At 44.8% G+C, this 17798-nt stretch overlaps 1 protein-coding gene across 1 annotated transcript in view; it reads left to right on the forward strand.

Moving 5' to 3' along the window:
- The first annotated feature begins 573 nt into the window (after window positions 1–573).
- MOB2 (MOB kinase activator 2) overlaps window positions 574–17798 on the forward strand; it is a 305579-nt gene continuing 288354 nt past the window's right edge. The window contains exon 1 of the mRNA XM_078682761.1: window positions 574–712. Within this exon, the coding sequence (XP_078538887.1) occupies window positions 696–712 (17 nt within the window). The 5' untranslated portion in view covers window positions 574–695. The remainder of the gene's footprint in view (window positions 713–17798) is intronic.

Below are 17798 nucleotides of genomic sequence, written 5' to 3' on the forward strand. Positions count from 1 at the left end.
CGTCTTATGTTACGGTGCTGCTCGTGGTTAGTCTACAATTCCTAGAGTGCTGATGCATGCTCCAGCAGTTTTGTGTAAAGGGGCGTATCAAAATTGAGAAACTACAATTTCCGTCATGCCTCGGTTGCAAAGAAGCTGAGAAGTGTATTACTAACCATCGAAAAATAGCAAAGGAACAGTTTGTCTGTGGATATAGAAGACGGCCAAAAATGGAACGGCCACTGCTCATTGCGCATGGAAGGACAGAATCCGCCCTGTTAGAATCTAAAAACGTATATTTTCAGGGATGCAGTCGCACCGAGAGAAAATACAATGATTAATACAAAAGTGGATCTTTAAAATATTTTCAAACAATTTTATTTTATAGAATTGAGCTACATTTAAGAAATATAAAATATCATATATTTTAATACAAAAGAATTGGGTAATTAGTGGCAAGATGTTCCCGACCAATAATTGCACGAGGTCGCCGTGAACGACATGGCTGCGACAAAGTTTCTTCTTTAACAGCGAACGCCCCATTCCCCCCTCTCACAGTCCTTCCTTTTTGTTGGCAGCCCTAAAATGAGTAGTTCGTGACGTTGGAAGGACGGAAGCAGATGGTGAGGGGCGGGGTCCACGAGGAGTGGGGGAGTTTGCTGTACTGTGTTTACTTCCGGCCGGTCCGGAGCTGAGACAGGAGCAGAGGAGCCGCCATGGACTGGCTGATGGGGTGAGTGGAGAAATGAAGGAGGTTTGGAATGGAAGTGGCCGAGAAAGGGAAGAGGCAACATTTAGGTGGGAGTGAGCAGAGGAAAGAGATCATGACAAGGAAGAGAGGCTAGGAGAAGTAATGGCAGAACAGATGCTGAGAATGGAGAGGGAGAATGCTGGGATGAGCAAAAGGAGTGGGTGGGCTGAGAGAAGAAGAGTTGAGAATGAGTTAAGAAGTCTTAGCAGACAGGTTGAGGATAGGCTTGGAATGTGGAGTTGTTAAGTGGTTAAAAAAAAGGTTAAAAAGATGCAAGGGTGCAGAGGTTGGGTAGCCAGGGTTCAGATGACATCAGGGACATTAGAGGCTGAAGAGAGTTTAAGCAGAGCTATAGAGAAGTATATGGGGAGCGCATGGACGAGGAAGAAGCTAGAAGTGTGCAAGGCAGATGAGTTACTAGGCATAAAAGGAAAGAGGGATTTTGAGATGACAGTGTAATACTGTATTACATAATGTGTTGGGGGTCTCTTCTTCGGTAGCCTTGGCGTAACTATTGCCCAGAACAGTCTGTAGTCTGGCACATCTCAGACAAGCAACTGTGGTATCAACAACTGTTAGAAAAACATTGGTATAGTAAAACGTATTTCTTTTTCGTATAATTGCCTGATGTGGATGTAGCATATTCAGCTCATCTATCATCTATCACTGTGTATATTTGGTTACTTATTTTGCTCATGCTATAATTCTAGATCCGGACGCAAATGAGATGCGTGGTGTTTTTGCTAAAATTCCAGGCATATCTTTAATGCATAATCTTCTGACTTATATATTGTACCGTGTATGTAGTCTGGCATAATGACATCAGATACTGTGCATGTAGATGTACATAGCTGTGCCACACACTGTGCAAGCTGACTCTTACAATGGACAGCCACTGTACCTTATGACTGATAAAACCGTGCCACACGCTTACTGTTTAAGGTCCTCCAGTCTAAAGTCACTGTGATGCACTGCACATGTGGTGACCTATCACATACCGTTCATGCTACCAAATGCCGCTGTAAAAGATGGTGTGTTCGGTTCCGTCCATACCTGTGAAGCGCTATCATTGCTGCATGACATACCACTGGAATCTATTGTGTCTGCTGCCTGGTATAACTGTCGTAGGTTGTGGTTGCTGCTTGACATAACTGTGGTACATATATTGACAGCTGGGAGGGACATGTTGTGACACATATCTTAACTGACATAATTGTAACATATCGTGCCTGGAGTCTGGTACACTTGAAAACATACTGTGCCTCCTGCCTAATACAAGTGTGACTGATCCCAGTGTTACTGTTTAATGCTGTGCTGTGTGACATACCTCTGAATCACTGTACTTGTCTCTAACCTGTCACATACTGTATGTTGTAGTTGGGGGGGGGGGGGGGGGGAAGGCTCTGCTACCTGACCTAACTGTGATGGTCATCCCTGTTATTGACCGTTTTTTCTACCTACTGCATGGCATAACTGCAATACATTGTGCTAGTTTTCTTGCATCTTCTCAGCGACGCCTGCTTTTTCCTTGATGGCTCACTCGGACTGTGCTTTATTTGCGGTGCAGGAGTCTCGCTCCAGCAAGTACACGGTACATGTGTTCGTGAGGACCAGGGCTATGACAGTGTTTCCTTCTCTGCCTGACACACAAAATACATGAGCTGCAAGGACTTGTGGTGTTGCATTTTTTCACCCCATTGATTGTGCGATAGTGCTTTTCATCAGAGAAATGTGAATATCTCGTTCCTCTCTCGGTTGGGGATGGGGATTTTGATAGTGGAATAAGAGGCCCCTGCTTCTGATATTGCAGTGTTTCGTTCACACTTTGAGGGAACCTCCCGGACTGAATTCCTAGGAAGATGTTTCTTGTGAAAATGAGAAGCACATCTACTCCTACGTTTTCAGTTGCCTGACCGGAGTTTTAAGTGATGTTATATTGTCAATTACTTTCTGTATAGTGCATGCATTAACACCCCCCCCCCATGCCACTGATTACTTGGTTAGTTCTCTCCCATCCGCACTGGTGGGTGGACTTGACTGGAGAAACACCCTCTTACCTTTCCCTGCTAGTTCTGCTTAGTTCTTTGCTTTTGTGTAGGCTCCAGTTCAATCCCACATTGTTCCGTTTTCCCCAAACGCCTCCTTACATCCGATATGTGCATGTGGCTTAAGTTGTCAGTCTTTGATGGTATATGATCAGTCAGACCCCTTTTCTCTCCATATTCGCAAACAATTTGTTCTCGACATTATTAAGCATCCTGGCACAATACTTACTGTTCAGCCTTCATTATATCATACACTTTATTTGTTAACTCTTAGCACCAATTATTGTGTTCTTGCACTCATAATCTATCTTCTTTTTCTCACTAATCCCGGAAGTGCTTAATCCTTCAGCGTCGTTGTTTGAATCACGATGTAACACTGTAATACTGCTGCTGAGATGATAAGATTAAAAATGGACGACACCCATCGAACGCTCGAGGAGAGACGTATGCCGATGCAGTTGTGTAGTGTTGTCATATTGCAGTTGATTAGTAAATGGCACACATACTAGTCTAACAATCCAGTGTCTTGGAATTAGATTGTAAGAACAGAGCAACATGTTGGTATGTGCCACAATAATTTAGTAAGGAAGGAGAAGGATTAATTTAACTTTAAATGTGTTCTATGGAATGCATGATATCGTTTGCAATTATAAGTGTTAATTATTACCAAACTTGGTTGGGCCAAGTATTTGGCTCAGATCTTTTGCTTATGGTATGGGCCCCATGATTGGCCCCACAATCAGGCTAATTTGCCTGGCAGGCCGTGATAAGAAGAGGAATACTTATTTTTTAATGGGAAACTTAAATTCCAGATTTAGTTTCTTTTCAAATATAATTCACGTGAGCATATAATGATGTAGTTGTTTCTCTGCAATATATTTTGTGTGTAACCTGTTTGTTTATCATCCTCAAGAGTCCAATGAAGAATTTCAAAGTGCTCTATTAGAGGTTTGTTTACCCTTTGCGTGCCAAAAATCGAATATGCTTGTTCTAAGTGGTTTCCACTAATGGTTTAGAGACGTCTGGACAAAGCAGTTGGGAACTTAATGATCACCCTTGGGGCTGCTATTTTAACATAATTTGCGATCCTCCACTTATGGTGAAGGCCATATTCTGGATTGGGTACTTGGGTTGGGGTTTGGTATTGGAAAATTATGCCTGTGGATTTATCAGACCATCATCTAATTTCATTTCACATTTTAGCATGCAGTGTGATCAAGAAACATGGTAAACCTCATATAATAGCGTTTCCTAATTACAGAGAACTAGGGGCAGCAAATCGGGCACAAATTATTAATGAGAAACTGTTTATATGCCTGTACTCTGGCAACTCTCATCTGTTGGTGGATTGATATAACCACCTTCATTGGCAAGTTTTTCCAATAAAATATATTAGTCGTAGTAGGGCTAATAAGACTCAGAGTTGCTTTACTGGTGTACATAGGGTACTACAGACCTAAGTATGAGAAAATGAAGCATATCTCAGTGATGCTCTTAGAATAAAGTTACAAGCCATCAAGAGGACCCATAAATTACCTATCGAGAGCACCAAGAAAAAAGGCTTTACAAACCACATTAAAGAAAACCTCCAATTCTTCGAAGGCACTCCTTTAAGCTCTGAAATAAGTGGCATGTCATACATATCTGCTTATGACGCTTGAACCTCTTAGTACTTCAAAAACATTAGGAAAAAGACAGGGGCCAGATCTTTTCAGGCCATATCTTTTCAAGCCAGCTCATGATGGAACTCGCTTACGGATGATTTTAGACTTCTGCAACTGTTTTACCATTTTGGATCTTTACCTGTTTAGGCAACTTTCTGTTGTATCTCAGCACCTAGTGTAGTTGCCCAGTGGGGTTTGGCTCTGTATAAATACATGTATTTATATTCATTCCTGTTCTAGGTGCCGCCTGATGAATTCTTAAACTGAGGGCTGAGCATAGCTTCCATTCTTCTGGTTGGTGAAGTTTCATGCCCACGCCACAGCCACTTCATTAGTAGCCTTGATGTGTTTGACCCCTGATGATTTGGGGGAAGCATATTTGTCCTGTGCTCTAATTGGAATTCCCCCATCCATCCATGTGCATGAAAAGGCTTGGTTTTGATGCATAAAAACATGTTAGTAATGCTAACATCTACACCATGGGTACTCAGAAACATTTTCCCAGGGGCTACAAAATAAGGTCTCCATTGTGTCCGGGGCCTCATTGATGCCACAGGGTGGAATAGGGACTTTGCTGGAGTGGTGTGGGGAGGGGGTTGGGGAGGTCGGCAAGGTTGGCTTTTGGGAAGAGCATCATGGACATTGTGTCATCGGTAAGTCATGGAGCTATTTTGGGGCTTTTATTCTATATTGCCCTCTAAATTAAGGCCTGTGTCTCTAAAAAGAGTCATAGATTTGACAACACTGTGTTATGCTATCCCTCTGCCGCACCTTAAGGTAAGCCGTACCAACTTACTAGCACTACCTTCGAAGAGTTCAGTGTAAAAAAATAAGTAACTTCATTATTAATTGGAATGAAATAGATTTAAAAAAAATTGAAACCAGAAATCTCAGAATCAATCACGGTTTCTCCAACTAGCCAAACTGTGTGATCCATGGCAATTGTTTTATTTAATTTTGCCTCCTTTTTCCTCATGATCACATGTAAGAGTACCTTAAAATATATATATGCACTGTTCACAAACTTCTCTTGTTTGATTTAAGAAACTATAATATTGTCCATATATAATAACAACCCTAGCCACCAGAGGGTTCGACGTGACAACTGACTTCCCTCTAAGTTCACTATTGGCATTGTTGTAGGGTGGGTATAGGCGTGAAAGTTTCTTAGTTCATTTTTGAAAACTATCTCTTAAAAAAAGACTTCTCAATACACTGATATAATCTGATGTACTAAGGTGAAACACTTCTGCATGTTAATGAAATATGCTTTTTTGCATTTTGATGATAATTTGTCAATTTTTAAAAGCTTTGTTGCAAGATGTCTTGAAAGTGAGTGTTTCTAAAGTTATGAGCTGCAACATACCCTATTTGCTTCTTTTCTTTTACTTCAGTAAACTGTAAACTGTAAATAAACGCTTCCCCGTTTATTTAATATATTGATGAAAGCTAGTTCTCCCAAGTAAAAGGCAGTCCAGTGCAATCATTCAGCAGGAGGTCGCATGTGAAGGTCAGGAGGGCCGCCTGCACCCCTCGGGCCATACTTTGAGTACCACGATCTAAACCATTAAGGGCAGTATATTGCAGCCATTGCGGTACATCATTCATCTTTTTCTGACTTGTAAGTCTGGATAAAAATCGCCGCTTTTGTCTACATTAGTAAATTTTGTGATAAGTTGAAGTTCTCTCATTGGATCCGTATTGCATATTTGTTTTAGACTTTATTATGTGTTTTACAACATCAAAACAAAGTGGCAATTCCTTATCATGAATGCAATTACAATATCGTCCTTCAAACTAACACTGGTCAACTCCAAGGCTACAGACTGAAGTCAATCATTACTCTACACATTTACCAACATTTCTCTTAACACCTTCGCCGCTCAGCACATTCCCCTGCTGTGCTGGGGGTATGGTGGATTCAGTGCATTCATGACGAGCTGGGCTCGTCATGAGCGTGTGAGCGCCCTGCTTCATGACGAGCCCAGCTCGTCATGAGCGTGGAAGGGGTTAATATCTTATGTATTATAATGCGTATTACTATGTAACAGCACGTTACTAACATGATAGTGCACCCTTGGATTACAGTGTACTACTTAAGAGTTAGTTTTGGAGCGGTGGCCGTATATCTCTTGGGTGGGATGCTGGTGGGAATAGTTCACCGTATACATTCGCAAGTTTGCTGCAGGCAGCAAGATCCTTTGGCCAGTTGGCATACGTTGGTATTGTCTTATAGCACTATTTCATGCTTATTCTACACTTGCCTAGCAGGAGAGCAAGAGCGATCAATTTACGTGTTGATGTAGGGATATCCTTTACATATCATAGAGTGGCGCAATGGGAGATCTGTAGTTCCATACTTGTGATATCTCATATAGTTGCCCATATTTCTTTTCAGTATACCTAAAGCTCCTGATTGGATTTCACTGACACTGACTTAGAGTGTCGTCAATACTCAAGGTGAGGGTCAGTTGGGATAAAGAAATCAGTTATTTTCCATCCAATGTAAACATCTTCACTTTTTATAATGCTGTTTAACATTTTTCTGTCTGTTTACGAGATATTGTATGACACATTTCTACCATTTATAGGGTCTCAAGGTAGTAGCTAATGGGCTACTATCCTTAGGTTGATTATACCGTTAGTGTGCTCACCCCACGTGGGGGAGTGGGCACAATCCCTGGCCCTGATTAGAGGGTGCCAAAGACACAATTGATGTACGGAATGCAGAACAAATCAAAACATTCATCCTCTGTCCGAACTGCCGAGCCAGGTCCTCCCTGGACCGGAAACAAGCATCCTAGGACCGGTTTCGGGGTTTAACCCCATATCAGCCAGAATAGCTTGAATCCAGTGGCTGTTCAGGGAGGACCTGGCCTGGCAGTTCGGGCTGGACTATTGCCATTGGGCGCAGGGTCAAGACCGATTTGCGTATGGCTGGGTTCAAACTGGAATGGCGTGGTGAGCAAAAAAACGATGGATTTAGGCCCAGATCTCTGTTCCGGGTGGTGAATGCATGACATTGTTCTGTATTCTGTATTTGTTACCCCAAGTGGGACGGGTCTGGTATGCCCAGACGTGGGTCCGGTGCTCTCCATGTCTCTTGAGTCAAACTATCCTGGCTGAAGAGGGGTGAAATCCCGAAACCGTTCATAGGATGCTTGCTTCCAGTCAAGGGAGGACTTGGAAGTTCGGGCTGAACATGCCGGGTCTGGTGGCTCAGTGGACTAATGCATCCACTGCAGGGGCCTGTGTTCGTCCTCATGGTCACAGGTTCAAATCCAGCGGGTCCACTCAGCCTTTCATCCATCTGAGGTCGATAAAATGAGTATCATTGAGTTGGGTAACAATAAACATCTATAATTCAGTGCCAAGAGACCTTTTGGTGAACGTGCGCTTTACAAATACACGTTATTGGATGCAGGGTCAAGACTGATTTGCATATAGCTGGGTTCAAACTGGAATGGCATGGTGAGCAAAAAAAAAACGATAAATTTGGGCCCAGATCTCTGTACTTGGGTGAATGTATGACATTGTTCTGCGTTCGGTCTATCAATTGTTCTTGTTGCATTTGTCACCTCAAGTGGGATGGGTATGCCCAGAAATAGGTCCCCTGCTCTCCATGCCACTGAAGTCAAGCTATCCTGGCAGATGTGGGGTGAAACCCCAAAACCGGTCCTAGGATGCTTGTTTCCAGTCCAGGGAGGAACTGGCCTGGCAGTTTGGGCTGCTGGACTGCAGGCTCAAGACTGATTTGCATATTGCTGGGTTCAAACTGGAATGGCATGGTGAGCAAAAAACCGATGGATTTAGGTCCCGATCTCTGTACTCGGGTGAATGTATGACATTGTTCTGTATTTTGTCCATCAGTTGTTCTTATTGCACCTGATTAGAGGGTGACTGCCATCTGCTTGCTGGTGGGCATTGAAGAGTGGGCTTCACCTCCTATCCGCACCTGAGGGATGGTGTTGGCAGAGGTGGAAACACCTTTTGGGCTGTTCTGATTTTATTTTGCACCTGTCTTCCTGTTGAAAAGGGGGTGAGACAGGAAGGAGGCCTGCTCCTGATAGCAGGAGAGGCCGGGTCGCATTGCAAATGCGGCAAGGCATTTGAAGCTCCCCTGGCACACATGGCTCTACCTGACCGGGGGAAGTGTGAACACCTATGCCCAGGAAAGCCTTTGTTACTGGGCCCAGGGAGCAAAGACTCCCGCCCAGAGGTCCAGAAACTTGTCTTGTGGTGCCAGGCTGGTGTTCACCAGTCAGGAACCCACCACCAGTTGGTTTGATTCAGGGGTCCCCTGTAGAAGGGAGTGAGGGGATATGTATGCAGAAGGGAGTGAGTGGATATGTATGTTCTCCTAAGGTGACAAAGCTTAGCCAACTAAGCTGCACTGCCATGTACACTCGGTGGTGCCAGAGAATGTGCCTTATTTGTTCTATTTGTGCAGGGCGACGGATATGCATATATCCTGATATGAATGTGGTGTTGCAATGTGAACGCTAAGCCAAATACATGGCTTTTGTACCCGATTTTGCCTGGATCTATGTCTATCATGCTTTATTGTTGTGAGGTGTAGTATAAAGTTAGCGGGATAGGACTAAGATAGGTGCTGTTTCTGATACATAGATCTGTGAGAGGATATAGATGTACTGTTGATGGGAAAATATTCAGCTAACTTTGTGCCGTTAGTTCCATATTGTGTTTGTGATGACTCCAGGAGCTTGTATAATGTGGAGAAGGGCAGACTTTCGTGGCCTAGATGAAAACGGTGCAGTATTGTAAGTTCAGTTAGGCGCTTGCCATAGCTGCTTCATTTCCATAATGGAACTTTTGTTGGGTATATGTTGGTATGTGCCGTCTAACCTGTTGTGTTGGGGGATTGTGTGGCAGTTCATAGTTTAGAGTGCTGCTGAAGCATATCGGTGTGGGTTTAAGTGCATGCCAAATGCCCCTTACACCGTGCACTGCTGAAAGCGGCCAAACAAACGGACTCAAAAGGTGCTTCGTGAAGAACCCGTAATTATCAAGATTACATGGGGGAACTGCATGGACTGCAGCTCCAAAGGCGCACACTGATGGTCAAATCATTGAGCTCCTAGACGCCAATGGCCTTAACACCTGCCAGTTTACTAATGGCAACAGCGCTTCTTCTTGTACGGAGGTTGACAGGGCATCTGTCGATAGCCCAGGCCCAGAATTTGGCGGCACACAGAATAGAGCCATCGCTGCAATTTTTTAATAGTGACTTTATTCCCGGTGCAGTTTGTTGGCCCCATTCGAAAGTAATTAACCGTGTTGTATCTGTATCTTAACAGGGTTCCCTGAAGAGCTATGTCACTCCCCCATGAAGAGTGCTCCCAAGCCATATATTTTATTAAAGCCAAATGCAGAATTTACAGGCGGCTACTTCTCTCTGTCTTCCTCTGGGCGTCTCTTCACCCGTTTCGGAAAGTGGTCCCACGAGAAATGGGAGTGCTCAGTTAATGGCACGTTTGATCCCCCTGAAGTTTCAGGCCACGTTTTCTGCACGCTCTCCAGCTTTCTCCCCTCACATGCCAGCCAAACCTGGCATTCAACGTAAAGAGTGCTTTTACTCTTCCAGTAATGATGCCTGTGTCTTCCAGAATCTTCGTTGCCTGTTCCGGGTGGCTTATCCTTGGCTGGACGCGGCCTGAACGAAGTACTCCTCACCAGAGGCACAGCATCAAACTGCTCTGACAAGGCCTCCTCCCCACCCTGCGTGCAATGAAAGAAGACCTGTTCAGTTCCCCAGTGATACAAAGGGCACCCCCTGTCTATGTCAGCCATGAAGGACACGTTTTATACACCGCAGTACAGCAACAGTACATGGGTTGAAAACGCTGTGCTGTGCAAACTACCTGCAAGGTTGAACAGTTTCCACTGCCGCCAATACAGGCATTTCTGATGCTGTTAGGCATGTAAATTAATCATGTAATGAAAAATGGAATTCATTTTTTGATAAAAAATATTTTTTGCACAAGCAACATGGTACTTGTTTTTCTCCAATTTGTTGTGAAGAGTTTGTCTGAATTGACACTGAGCATACAGTCTGTTCCATGTTCCAGGTTATTATAAGCTGGTTAATTCTTATTGAACCTTACAAATGGCACATATGAGGCACTGCGTTCTAAAAGTGCTTTTAGAGCAACGGTTTTGTCTTTGAGTTTTCTTAAATGCAGTCACAGGATGCACCATTTAATCGACAGAAGGAGTCTGCATTAGAAATGTATGCAGATTAATTTGCCACTTGAAACTGGGTGAATGTTAAAATTATGCTGGCGTAATTTAGGCATGTTCATATTGAGCTTCTTACACACATTCCTACAATTACGCCTTGCCGCGTAATTGCACTGCAGTTAGCAGCAATATTATTGGGTCGGAGTGCTGTAACAAAACCATCAACAAGAATGCAAACTCTTACTGTTAGTAGTACTTGTTTTTTACATGCTGTTTTTAGCGCAAAATGCATACTCGCATCAAAAATTGATGCAAGGACTCATTTTGTGCTAAACAGTGGACTTGATTTTCACATCAGTATGTGTAATTTTTGAGAAATTTTGAGTAATTATGCAAAATCATATTACATGAATTTCGCCCATCACAATACAAATCCTCTGCTGCCTGATAAATAAAACAGGGTAGTAGAAATATTGCTGGAAGAATCACAGTTTGTGTCTCCTGATCATTTGCTGTAGTCTAATTAGACATAGGGTGCCGAGTGCAGAGAAAAAAAACTACCTTCTTTGCTAACTTGGTAAAAATATGATGGGACCTGCAAATTATCCTGTTCTGACGTTGGTTTGTGTTGAGCTACAAATTGAGTAAGTACATTTGGCAATGTAGAAAATACATCCTGGAGAAGAAAAGCTTAATGATAAGGCACAGATATTTTAATTTTACTCATTAAGCTATTCAGATCTGTTGGAGAGGTGTTAATGTAGGTAAAATCATTCGATATTTTGACGCTAATAAAAGACAGGTCTCTGTATTCTAGACCTGTTGAAGTCCTTTTAAAGGATACATAAAAGGTTAATTATAAGGATGTATGTCTATCATCCAGACAGGAAGACAGAAAATACGAACCCTGTTAACACCGACAGAGAAGACCAAGGGAAGTCTTTTGACAGACCTTCAGGTGTACAAGAAAATAGTTCACCATACTCCCTCTCTTCGTGGGGTCAAGGGGGATGACTCAAAGAGTCAGTCACCTGAGAGGAAACCAGGACACGTGGTCAATAGTACTCATGCCGAGTGAAGGCCCAACAGAGCTTAACCAGAGATTGTGGCAGTTGCTAAAACCATCCTCACAATATTTCTACTGATGACGTTTTTTTCTGTAGTGTTTACTTCTACTAGTTATCATTGATGTGTATTTGTAAGTGAATCAAAAAGAGTGACTCTCTGTGAGAAGTGAAACACAATGAGGTTTCAGGCAGACTTCTTTCTATCAGCAACACTGAAGTCTAACTGGCCTAGAACGTGCACCTCATACCCTATCCCCCCTAAACCTATTTTCAAGAAAATCTGTTATGCTCTGGAGTCAAATGCCATAAGATGTCCAAAATAATCTACGATGTTGATATTTCCTGAACCTTCTAGTTATTCCATCAAGGGCAGACGAATGACTTCCCTGACTGGGTGCAATCTCACCGGAAAAGGGTAAAATAGGACTTTGGCATAGATGCATCAAGCGAAATTGCGATCGCAATCGCTGCGAAACAGCGATGGCGATAGCAATTTTCACTTCCGCAATGCAGCAAGTACAAAAGCAGCAAATAGCGAATTCGCAAACGAAAGAATCGCTATACCCGTTGAAACCCCCATTGCGATTCCTTAAAAGCAATTTCCCACATATTTAGCGAAATCAATAGCGAATTCGCAACCAAATAGCGAATTCGCAAATAAATCGCTATCCACATGCATCAGCAATCGCACATAGCGAAAATACCATAAATCGCTAAATACGAGTCGCAATTTAAGGAGAAGCTAAACCAGGTGGTAACCATGAAGTCAAATTGGCAAAAAAAATAAAAAATGTTGAAAACAACAAACAGGTGTTGGCTACATCAAACACACTTCAGGAGACACAGTAGGAGCATGAGGAAAGTCACAATGGCAGGTCCCTACATAGTGGCAAGGCGGCTGAGGCTCCAGGCTGCAGCGTAGAACCGACACCGGATCAATGAACGCATCTTCCGGCTGCAGATTACACTACTGGGACAGACTGAAGAGGAGATCTACTCCAAATACAGGCTCAAAGGGGCAATGTTTGAGAAGCACATCAGAGACCTTGACCCCCTGATGCAGCACCCAACACGGAGGACCAATGCCGTGCCCACCCATTTCCAGGTCCTGTGCTGCCTGCACATCCTGGCCTTCGGCAGCTTCCAGGGGATCGTCGCATATGCAGGGGGTATATCCCAGAGTACACTTTCACGCTGCCTACAGAGTTTCCTGTACGCCATGCTGAGCCGGATACATCACTACATAACCATCCCAACAACCCAACAGGACTTAATGCAAACGAAACTGGACTTCTATCATACCGCACATTTCCCCCATGTAAATGGCTGCATCGACTGCACCCACATACACATCTGTCCACCCGCAGAGACCGAATACATGTACCGGAACCGCAAGTCATATCACTCCCTCAATATTCAGATGGTCTGCAATGCGAAGACCATCATTACAGACATTGTGGCACAATACCCAGGGAGCACGCATGATTCGTTTATCTTCCGGCACAGTGGCATACACACCCGCTTGGCCAGGGGTGAATTTGGCGAGGGACATCTCCTAGGTAAGTACACATGCCCACATACAGTATGTTAAGACCATGTTGCCGCGCATAACAGGCACTGGCCCTCTGCTCCTCCATTCAGGTGACAGCGCCTACGGCCTCCGTGAATACCTCCTCACCCCATACCTCAACCCAGCAACACCACAGGAACGGAGGTACAATGGGGCGCATATACACACCAGAAATGTGATAGAGCAGACATTTGGCATGTTAAAGAGTAGATTCCGCATCCTCCTCAAGACTGGCGGGGCCCTCAAATACCGGCCTGAGATCTGCTGCCGTATCGTGGCCGTGTGCGCCATACTTCACAATTTTGTCACCAAGCGGACAATACCTGTTGAGGTGTCAGGTAGTGAGTCGGAGGGGGACAACCTGCCACCTGCACATGTGCATCATGCACACGGGGAGAATCCTGCTGAAGGTCACAGGCGCCGCACGCACATCACACAGAACTATTTCTAGTGCATCCAAACCCCTCACACAACACTGCACTCCTGCAAGCCACATCAAAGATTGACAAGAGGATGATTTGTTTTCAGAATAAAGCTTGTGTTTATTTCACACAGTCTCAATGTGCTTCCATCAGCATCAAATATGGGTACGGTATTAAAAAATCCAAGGTCATGTAACCTGAACTGGTGTGCATGGTTGCCTCACCACCACACAGCCTGTAATGTAATGTAACTAGCGCCTCCTGGCGCGCTCACCCAGTCGCCTCTCACCCTCCACGTAAGGCTGCTCCTGTCGGGATGCAGTGTTGGGCTGGGCACTGCGCCTCCTTTTCTGTTTGCACCGGCACAGACAGGCTGCTGAAGCTAGATGCCTCTTCTCTGGTATCATCCTCCCCCCCCCCCCCCTGCATTGCTACGGTCGGCCGCCTGCTGGTGCTCCACAGCGTTTGTGACCTGCTCCAGGACCCTTGCTACGTCCGCACAGCATTGGACCATCTGGATCTGCATGGCCAATGATCTCCTCGAGAGCTAGGATGATTCAGGTGATTCGAACGGTGGTAGGCCGGCAGCCGTGTGAGCAGCTGCCTGTGGCATCTGCGGGTCATGTCCTGCTGGGCTACCATCAGCTGGTTGCTCTCCCTCACCGCTGTGGTCAGTTCCTGCACACTCTCTGTGAGGAGACTGATATTGCGTGCTGTTTTGTTCAGCTGCAGCTGCATTGCTGCCATGTGCTGCGCCTGTTTACGGTGCACACGCAGCATCTGAGCCTCAATGCCCAGGCCCAAGTTGTGTGCGTGTTGCTCCAGGGCTGCTGTGGTGGGCACGGAGCGCTGCTGCCTTGACCTGCTGCTGGCGTGGGCCCGCACACTTGCTGTGGTTTGTGTCTGCCTCCTGGGTGGTGGTGGGGTCTGCTCCACTACCTTATGTGCCGAGATGTGCTGTTGTGCTCAGGCTGTAGCTGCCCCCCATACCTCAACCCAGCAACACCACAGGAACGGAGGTACAATGGTGCGCATATACACACCAGAAATGTGATAGAGCAGACATTTGGCATGTTAAAAAGTAGATTCCGCATCCTCCTCAAGACTGGCGGGGCCCTCAAATACCAGCCTGAGATCTGCTGCCGCATCGTGGCCGTGTGCGCCATACTTCACAATATTGTCACCAAGCGGACAATACCTGTTGAAGTGTCTGGTAGTGAGTCGGAGGGGGACAACATGCCACCTGCACATGTGCATCATGCACACGGGGAGAATCCTGCTGAAGGTCACAGGCGCCGCACGCACATCACACAGAACTATTTTTAGTGCATCCATACCCCTCACACAACACTGCACTCATGCAGGGGATGTCGGTGCAGGTGCATGCTGCCTCTCCCCCTCCGTCTCTTCAGGTGTCTCCGCAATGTGGAGGATGTCTCTGTCGGACATGTCACTATCCGCTGCACCTGTGATGTGAATGAGTGCATGATTACTGGTATGATTAAGGCACCTGGGATGTTGCAACATGCATGCATGCAGGCTTGGTATTGGTTAATGCATGCATTCCCTGGCTGGCTTTAGGGTTCTGTGCATCTTTACTCATCTGGCTGTGTTTGGCTAACAAGGCACCTTTACACACTACAGGTTCCACAATGCATTTGGGCGTTTGGGAGGAGCAGGGACTGGAATACTATGCTCACAAATATGGATTGCACTGGGGGCATGGGCATTGTTAGGGAACGGGATCGCAGTGGCATGCCTCTTACCTTGAGATTGGTGTTTGGTGCGGGAGGTGTCCAGTTGGGTGACGCCCATACAGGCTTCCGGGTGAATGGTGTCCTCCACTAGGTCCTCCATGGGGGTGTTTTCAGGGACTGTGGAGTGTCCCCCCTCCTGTAGCCAGTCTCTCCCCCAGTCTCTCAGCAATGCGCTCCTTGGCTCGCCCTCTGAGGTCGTACCACCTCTATTTTAAATCATCAATGGACCGGTGGGTGACTCCCACCGCGTTCACCTTTGCCTTGATGTGCACCCAGATGCGCCTCTTGGTTGTCTCAGGCACCTTCCGGGACAGCTTCCCAAACAGTTGGTCATGGTCCCTGCTCACTCCTTCAATGAGGTACTCCAGTTCCTTCTCACTGAACTTTATTTTCCGCTTGCGTGCTTTCTCACTTGGTCCTGCAGCTTCCTGGGACATTGTAGATTGATTTGCAATCCTGTATGGGCACTGTAGGGTGTGGCTCCTGGAGCTCAGTTCTCTGCCTCCTCCTGTATCAAGCTCTGTGCTCTGAATGATGCTTGGAGCAGGCTACTTCCTGGTAGTGATGTCATCATTGTGCTCCAAATGCGACTTATCGTTTTTGCGATCTCGCAATGTGTGAGATCGCTATTTGCCGGTTTTGCGACTTTTGAAGGAAATTTGCGAAATCGCATTTGGCGATTGCGGCAGGGTGCGAATCGCGAAATATTAGCGAGTTTCATGTTGCATCTCATTCTGCGAATTCTTAATAACGATTCGTTATTTTTCGCTATGTGGATTTTGCTGAATGGATGCTTGATGCATCTATGGGTTAGTTCTTCCTGTATTCTTTGGTTCGATCAGTCACTACCCTTTATTTGAGTTTTTGTTTTAACCTTAGGTTTTGATGTTGGTTATAAGCTTGACTGGTTGGCAGGATCCAGCCCAGAAAACAGGGTTAAAAAAATATGCTTTAAGACTATCCGGACAGAACCCTTATGTTGAAAGAAATTAACTGGAGCCAATAGCTCTTGGCTAATGTTGTCCAAAATCTCTACATTGCATGGTCTGGCTAGGTTTAGAGATGAGACTACGTAGCAATTTTCTTTAATTAAATCATAAAATCGAGTGAGAGTAAAACTCTGGAAAGAGGCCAAATATGATATAGTAGCTGAAGTAATTGTTTGAGATGGGGGGGGGGGGGGCGGCGGCCATGTAACAGAGATTGTGGAGCCGGAGGACTCTTACCAATCGTTTGTCATAAACCTGAAAACTTGCTGAGAAGGGAAGAGAGGAGAACATGACCTTTACCAACTTCCTCAGACTCAGAACAATATATAATAGGACCTAGGACTAAAATGTTCCATCAGAATATGTCAAATACCTTTCTTTTGCTGTCTTAAAGTATTTTGATAATTTGTTTAATAAAGTGTTTTCCAATGTAATATCTTCTACTGTCTTTCAACCTTCTGAATTGCTGCTCTGTAGGTTAAAGAGCACTGAGATCAACCATTTAGCTTTGTTTTTTAATGAAAAAGACTCTTTACCATTGCAGCTTGTGCTGTGGCCCTTTTCGAGGTCACTGCACGAGCGGCAATGGTAAAGGCTATGTTTGCGACCGCGGTACTGGTGGTCACAATGTCGGTCATATGAACCGGCTTCGTAATAAGGCCCTTAGTGTAAGAGTTAAGAAAGCACCATGTAATAGAATCATCAGACAATGATCTCGGGAGTGGTTTTAGTTCCCACTAACCTCTCTTGGGTATAGGAACATATGAGATAAAGACTGTTGTATGAGCATCGCCAGTCACCGATCGGCCCACACATTGAACAGTGGTTGTTACATTTTGACAGACCTTTCATTCTTGTTGCTTGATTTAAGATGGTGATAGTTTGAGATAAGGTTAAATTAGATCCTTTGGGGGCTCATGCTATATGTGGAGGCTACCAAACGTAGAATGGCTCTGTTTTACAGTTCTTGCCTTGTAAGAAGCAGCAGTTGGGGTAAGACAAGATTTTATAGTGATACTGCCTCTATGAAATATCGCCACTCATTCCCCATTCAACTAGATTCATTCTTCAGTGTCACTGTGGGAAAATAGTTTTGTCAGGCTGGATCTGCATAGCTTGCTTTCAACAACAAGAGCATGTATAATTAATGAAAGAGCTGAGTCAAAGTCTTCACTTTATTCATTGAAAGGACAATAACAGGAAATAGCCCTCTTACTTAAATATAAAAAAGGTTCAGAGTGTTCCAGCTTCACAGGCACGGAAGCTACATTTCTCAAGAGATAGCTACTTCTGGATGGGAAACAGTTAACTTACTAAACGTAAACAATGGAACTCTTCTTTGAAGGGCGGGTG

This window comes from Lissotriton helveticus, chromosome 3_1 (assembly GCF_964261635.1).
Source record: "Lissotriton helveticus chromosome 3_1, aLisHel1.1, whole genome shotgun sequence".
In the NCBI taxonomy this organism is placed as follows: domain Eukaryota; kingdom Metazoa; phylum Chordata; class Amphibia; order Caudata; family Salamandridae; genus Lissotriton; species Lissotriton helveticus.